The sequence below is a fragment of the Microplitis mediator genome, chromosome 6 (genome assembly GCF_029852145.1).
Source record: "Microplitis mediator isolate UGA2020A chromosome 6, iyMicMedi2.1, whole genome shotgun sequence".
In the NCBI taxonomy this organism is placed as follows: domain Eukaryota; kingdom Metazoa; phylum Arthropoda; class Insecta; order Hymenoptera; family Braconidae; genus Microplitis; species Microplitis mediator.
Genome location: NC_079974.1, coordinates 9,439,815 through 9,447,162, shown reverse-complemented (window position 1 = coordinate 9,447,162; position 7,348 = coordinate 9,439,815). Strand labels below are relative to the sequence as shown.

The 7,348-nt window shown below is 34.1% G+C and overlaps 2 protein-coding genes across 2 annotated transcripts; one reads left to right on the top strand and one right to left on the bottom strand.

Moving 5' to 3' along the window:
* Positions 1-921: 921 nt before the first annotated feature.
* On the top strand, positions 922-3,823 carry LOC130670501 (uncharacterized). Its single transcript, XM_057473911.1, has 5 exons — positions 922-1,066; positions 1,532-2,602; positions 2,762-2,926; positions 3,017-3,737; positions 3,793-3,823. The coding sequence occupies exons 1-5, from the start codon at positions 922-924 to the stop codon at positions 3,821-3,823; spliced, it is 2,133 nt and encodes a 710-aa protein (XP_057329894.1).
* A 313-nt stretch (positions 3,824-4,136) lies between these two features.
* On the bottom strand, positions 4,137-4,544 carry LOC130670500 (uncharacterized). Its single transcript, XM_057473909.1, has one exon. It carries the CDS (start codon positions 4,542-4,544, stop codon positions 4,137-4,139), a length of 408 nt encoding a protein of 135 aa, XP_057329892.1.
* Positions 4,545-7,348: the final 2,804 nt, after the last annotated feature.

The following is a 7,348-nucleotide window of genomic DNA, read 5'->3' as shown; positions in this document are numbered from 1 at the left end:
TGTGAGCCTTTAAACCCTTGAACATCTATTATCATTTTCATTTTGATAGCTTGTATCTCGACAACGGACAATGAATTACTGAATAATTAAAAAATCCGGCACAGCTATTTGTTATTATCCCCCACCACACTATTTTTAAATTAATAATATTTTAATTCCATTGGTTAATTCTGAAACTGCGCAGTAAAAAGTTCCAGAAAATTTATTTTTAGACTGATGACGTATTCATGTGCAGGAATAAACTTGGTTTCTTTGTTTGATTTTATAACTGCGCAGTAGAAAGTTTGAAAAGATCTATTTTTGGACTGATGACTCATCCACGTGCAGGAAAAAACTTGTTTTCTTTGTTTGATTTTCAAACTGCGTAGTAGGTGACGTCATACCATTCGTCGCGCCATCTGACGTTTTAGATTATGTTGACACGTTATTCTAGGGGATTTCACTACTTTTTGCTTGGTTATGTTGGTACTTTTTGGGACGATATCTATTTTTACTGCGTCATTTATGACGTCACAGGTTGTTCTAGAACTTTCTACTGCGCAGTTGATGAGTCGCGCCCCACCTATAAAAGCAACGCGCGATAGCATACTCCACAAAAAAGAAGTACGAGTCTCTGAATGAAGTACGACTCTCTGCTCAAATATTCTCTGACGTATACTGTGTTAAAGTTCTCTGTGAAGTTCTCTACGGTTTTTTAAATAATTTTTTTACAAAAAATTGTAAACAATTTTTAGTTTAAGTGAAGTGCATAGACATTATTTTTTAGTGCAACTGACACTTATTAGTTTTTAATATTTTGTGCAACTGACACTTATTAGTTTTTAATTTTTTGTGCAACTGACACTTATTAGTTTTAATTGTTTTAATGTTCCTCTACAAGCTGGAGCATCAACTTTTGTTAGACTGCCCAAAGATATCCAGATGAAACGTGCAGTCTTAAACATCGAGAACCACGACGAGTACTGCTTTCTCTGGTGTGTTGTGGCAGCGACACACGAAGCTCACACTGGACATCCGGAGAGGACAATATCGTACCCTCAATACAGCAGCGTACTTCAGTATGAAGGTATTGATTTTCCAATCACCCCGAAAGATATTCCAAAATTTGAAACGTTAAATAATTTTTCAATCAATGTATACGGGATTGAGTCAGAATTTAACGGCTTCAGGAATGAAAAAAGTACAATTATACCATTATATTTAAGTAAAAATTCTAAGTCTGATGTAAAAAAAATTCATCTTTTAATGGTGCAGGTGAACGTAAATTTAAATATGTTCAATGAGAATGATTATAAAAATTATTAGCCTGTTTATTATTTTGCCTTAATTAAAAATCTATCGCGATTAGTAAAGAATCAAATTTCTAAGGCGCATTGTAAATTGTATTTCTGTGATCGATGTTTAAGTCACTTTAAATTAGAAACATCTATCAATAATCACAATGATGACTGTTTCAAATTGAATAAAGTCCGTATGAAATTTCCTACTAATGAAAACAAAATATTAAAATTTAAAAATTATCGTATTAAAGACTCGGTACCGTTTGTTGTCTACGCAGACTTAGAGTGTACACTAGAGCCTCAGGGGGATGATGATATCCAAAAACACGTTCCACACAGCATTGCATTTTATCGTCACTGTAATTATGACAATAATTTGTCAAAAATTGAAATTAATCGATCATCTGATTGCGTAAAGTGGTTTGTCAATAAACTTGAAAATTTCGCATTTGAAGTTGAGCAATATTTAAACAATCCTGTACCTATGGAACCACTTGACAAACAGCAACAAAAGAGTCATGATCGGTCAACTGTTTGTCATATTTGCGAAAAAACAATAGCCTCTTATAAAGAAAAGTGCTATGATCATTGTCATTTTACGGGTAACTATCGCGGACCTGCACACATCTCATGCAATTTAAATTACCCAAAATCTCATGTAATACCGGTAGTATTTCACAATTTATCTGGTTATGATTCGCATTTCTTAATTAAATCATTAGCAACAGTTTTTGAAGGTAAAGTTACATTATTGCCAATTAATAAAGAGCGATATATATCATTTACAAAGTCAATAGATAATATATCTGTATCTTTACGCTTTATCGATTCATTTAGATTCATGGCATCAAGTTTAGAAAAATTAGCATCTTATCTTGATGATGACAATAAACAAATTACAAGACTTCATTACCCAGATCCGGAAAAATTCCAATTAGTTACTCGCAAGGGTGTATTCCCGTATGAATACAAAACAAACATTGATAAGCTTAATGACAAACAGTTGCCCGATCAAAACTCATTTTTTTCCAAATTATCTAATAATGGTATAACTGACGATAATTATACATTTGCTCAACTTGTCTGGAATAAATTTAACATCAGTACATTAGGCAAGTACTCTGATCTATATCTTAAGACTGATGTACTACTCTTGGCCGATGTATTTGAGAATTTCAGACAAAATTGTTTAAATAATTATAACTTAGACCCGCTGCACTATTATACAGCGCCCGGATTAGCTTTTGATGCAATGCTGAAATACACCAATGTGGAATTGCAACTGTTGACTGACCCCAAAATGGTACTTTTCATTGAGAAAGGTATACGAGGTGGAGTGTCTTAGTGTACTAATAGGTATGCGAAGGCCAACAATCGGTACATGGGTGATGAATTTGATGTTAACAAACCCGAGTCATACTTGATGTATTTTGACGTCAATAATTCGTATAGTGCGGCGATGAGTATGCTATTACCTATAGGCTCATTTGAGTGGGTTGATGAAAATGATTTAAATAATGTAGATAAATTTTTAAATACCAATGACACTGTAGGATATATTTTAGAAGTAGACTTGCACTATTCTCAGGAGCTACATGAGCTACACAAAGATTTACCATTGTGCCCTGAGCACTTTTTACCCCTAGGTAGCAAGTCTACTAAATTATGTACAACTTTGTATGATAAAAATAAATACATAATACATTGTGAAAATTTGAAACAATGTTTGGATTTAGGAATGCAGTTGAAAAAAATTCATCGCGTACTTAAATTTGAGCAATCCCCATGGCTAAAGACATACATCGACAAGAATACAGACTGTAGGAAGGCTGCCCAAAATGAGTTTGAGAAGAATTTCTTCAAACTCATGAATAACGCAGTCTTCAGTAAGACTATGGAGAATGTTAGGAAACACAAAGATGTTCAATTGGTTACTAGATGGTCTGGTCGATATGGTGCATCAGACCTCATTTGTAAACCTAACTTCCATAGTCTTACTATCTTTGACAAGGACATAGTTATAGTGGAAATGAAAACAACCCAGGTATACTTTGATAAGCCTATTTACACTGAGTTCACGATTCTAGATTCATCAAAGACATTTATATATGATTTCCACTATAACTATGTCAAACAGAACTTGACGAATCAACAATCTAAGTTGATGTACACGGACACAGACAGTTTGATTTACCACTTTAACGTGCCAGACATCTACGAAATCATGAAACGTGATATTTCAAAATTTGATACGTCGGACTACCCCCCTCAAAATTTGTACAATATGCCGATAGCAAATAAAAAGGTCCCAGGTCTAATGAAAGATGAGAATAATGGAAAAATTATGACTCATTTCACCGGACTTAGGGCCAAACTATATGCATACAAAATTATGGATGATAACAACACTAAAAAACGAGCAAAGGGAATCAAAGGTCCGACGTTACGAACTATCACGTTTGATGATTTCGAGAGATGGCTTAACAATCACATTAACTTGACGAAAAAACAGTACTCAATTAAAAGTTCTAAACATGACGTGACGACAGTAGCACAGTACAAAATTGCCTTAAGCTGGACAGATGACAAACGACAACTTTCGGATGACTCAACTGACACATTGCCATGGGGATTCAAATCAAATAATGATGATAATAATGATGATAACAATAAAAATGTTATAGCAATTAAAAAAAGAAAAATTTTGTAAAAAAATAAGTTTTTAAGTATATAAAAATAGTATGTAGAAATTAGTTTTAAGGATATGAGTGTAAATAAAAATGAATAAAACATTTTATATACAAATGAAAAAATTATTTTTTATTTTATGGATATAAGTGCATTTTATAAGTTTATTTACAGATCAGATTTTTCAATCCAGCTGTTGTGGGAGCTATCGAAGCCGAGCCACTTTACGTTCAATTTATTTCCGCGTTTTTTTATAATTTTCTCCACCAGATATACATCTGGATATTTGACTTTGCTGAGTTCTTCTGCATGAAATCCACCTTCGATTGGTTTATCCTGATAGTCTACGAGCTTATACGTTGTTGGATTTGTTTTCTGCACAGTCTTAATTGTAAAAATTTCAGTGTTCCAGTTGGGTGTGTAACCTTTCTCAAACACATGTTTGTACTTGCTGATTCGAACTTTGTCTCCGACTTTGAATTTATTTTTTCGCGCTTGTTGCTGAGCTTGAAGAGGTTTGTATATTTTTTCCAGCAGTTTTTTTTTATTAGCAGCAGTTACATCAGCAGGTTTCATTTTAACTGTCCGATGTTTGGTATTATTGTATCCAATAAGTCTTCTAGTATATCAATCCATTTATAGGTACTACGTGCAGAGAATTCACGCCACATTTTATTTTTTAGTGTCCTGTTAAATCGTTCACATATGGATTCCTTCAAATTGCTGAATGTCGAGTACATGTTGATGTTTTTACGTTGCATAAGTTCTTGAAATTCTTTATTATAAAATTCTTTGCCTTGGTCAACGTGCAGATTTTTTGGAACACGTCCTAGTTGAAATATAGATTTCATTGCACTGGTGACATCACTACCACTTTTACTCTTAATCGGTACAGCCCAAGCATACTTTGAAAAAATATCTATGACAGTTAGCAGATATTTGTTTCCTTTGTTTACTGTTGCATAAGGAATCATTTCAACTAAGTCAGCTTGCCAAGTTTCATCAAGTGCTCTTATGTCAACATGACGACGTTGATAATTCCTGCGTGCTTGTCTGTGCAGCTCATACGCTATTACTGATTTCTTGTCCTCCATTGTCGACAAAAATTCTAGCTTCCAATTCTTTTATTCGCTGTGTATTTCTACTGATTAAGTCTTTTTGTGACTTCATACGGTTTATTTTAACTTTTAGTTCTTGATTTTCTTTTTTTAACAGCGTTACAGCTGAGTCGAGTGTTACCACTTGAGAGTGTAAGTGTGAAATGATCTCTGACTGATCCTTCCTCATACTATCATACATTAAAGACATCTCGCGATGTACAAGATCACGTGTAAATTTTACAGTTGCTGCATCGCTATCTTCAGCAGGTTTGCCAACATGACACAGTCTCTTTTTCTCAACATCGTACTGCCCATCAACAGTTACTTAAAATCCTCGTCCAGGTGGTCCTGGTGGTCCACTGATTACAGCACCAGTTGGTAGTGAACGTCCAAATATATCGATACTCATTTTTTGCTCTTTTCACTTCAACAGTTAGCAAGCAAGTGGCATAAATTTGACACAGCAGATGCTAATAAATAATCCCCGCTTCTCGTAGCTCTTCGATAATTGATATGATTTCATTGGTGTGACTTGGATTTCCAGCTGCTTGAGATGCCATGAGTAAACGCAGACGGTCAACTAGTTCATTTGGATCATCCCAGTAGACATAATCCACACGTGATTGTTTCTTTTTCGCAATCATAAAATCAGGTAATCCTTTACCTTTTGATAAGTTTGCATTTTTAGCGAGAAAATCGGCAATATAATTATTATACTTGATTGTCAAGTCTTCGTAAAAACTACCATCTGGTTTATAATTTTTTCTATGAGTATTTGTCATTTTAATAATTTCGAGATATTTATTTTTATCATTCTGCGTGACTCTTGAATCATCTGGCGATTTTTTAAATAATAATTCCAATAAACCAGGAGTCACAGAGTAATTTTTATTTTTTATATTGATTTCATTATCATCATCATCAAAAGTTATTTCAGAATCACCAATATAAAAATAATTAGAACGTCGACGTACACCATATCTCACATCTATATCTTTACTTTTTTTATATACTTTAGCTGAACAAGATTTTATTTCACTACTTATTGGCTTAGCGGGAGTACTCGATGCAGCAGGAGATATTTGTGTTTCTTCCAGAGTTCCGCTTCTATCTTCAGAGATGATACTGTTATATTTACTTGCATCTTCAAATTCTGTATCATTATTCACCGTTGAATTATCATCTTTAAATTCTTCTTTGACTTCTTGCTTGACTTTATGTTTAGATGATTCGACTAGACTCTGCAGAGCTGTAACAATAGGCTTAAACATTTCACCAATTGCCTTTTCAGCTGTGTCTTTACCCAACTTGAGCATTCTGTGCTTCCGTCGGATAGCATCACTAGCCTGAGATATCTGATGTAAGACATCTCTCTGCTTTGAAAGCTCCTCGGTCTTCATGTTGATGGGTTAAAGTTCACTTAATCTCTGATGACTATTTATCAAGTACAACTTAATTTATACTAATAAAACAGTCAAATCCTTTTCTATATCTGCCACTATTTAGCTCACTGTCGTTGTCAATCACGACAAAACCATATTTACGATCATCATTCCAACATGCTGAACACAAGTCTTTGAATAAATTGTATGACATGTCAGTATTTACATGATCATCATACGCATGCTTCAAGTTCATTTCATCTTGTCGAAAGAGAACTATAAAATTTGCATTGTCACGTATCAAATGCTTAGGAATACGTGTATAAGTCTGACAGAGATAAAAACTGTCAACATCTTTGTGTCGACCCATGCAAAAATATGCTCTGATATGATCTTGTTTTTCACAAGCGACATCATCAAATATCATCAATGAGTTTGGTTTTGAATCTTCCGGTTTCAGTACTTCTTCGTGCTCGTTGAATGTAAAAAATCCAATACCTTTTATTGGTTTAAGTAGTGATTCGAATGAAAAATTTGTATTTTGGCTGATTTAGAGATTTTGAGTAGAGATAAATATTATCAAATCTCAAGCCATTGGGGTGTATGATGAGTGACAGCAGAGCATTTGTTTCTCCACAATTTGATGGACCACAAAATATAGCGCGTACACTGTTTGGTAATAAAGCGCCATGTCTCTTAACTTTTTTCACTCCGGTACCTTGAACAATCTGATCAAAATTTATTACTGGTAACTTGGCAGCTTGACTTTTAAACTCCATGTTGTCAGTTAGCGATCACAACAATAACTCACTCAGCGAGCTATAAGTATCAGGTTTTATATCATTTTAAGTCAGTCATGATGCTGCTACTATGGAGAGCACATGTTTAAAGACCAGTG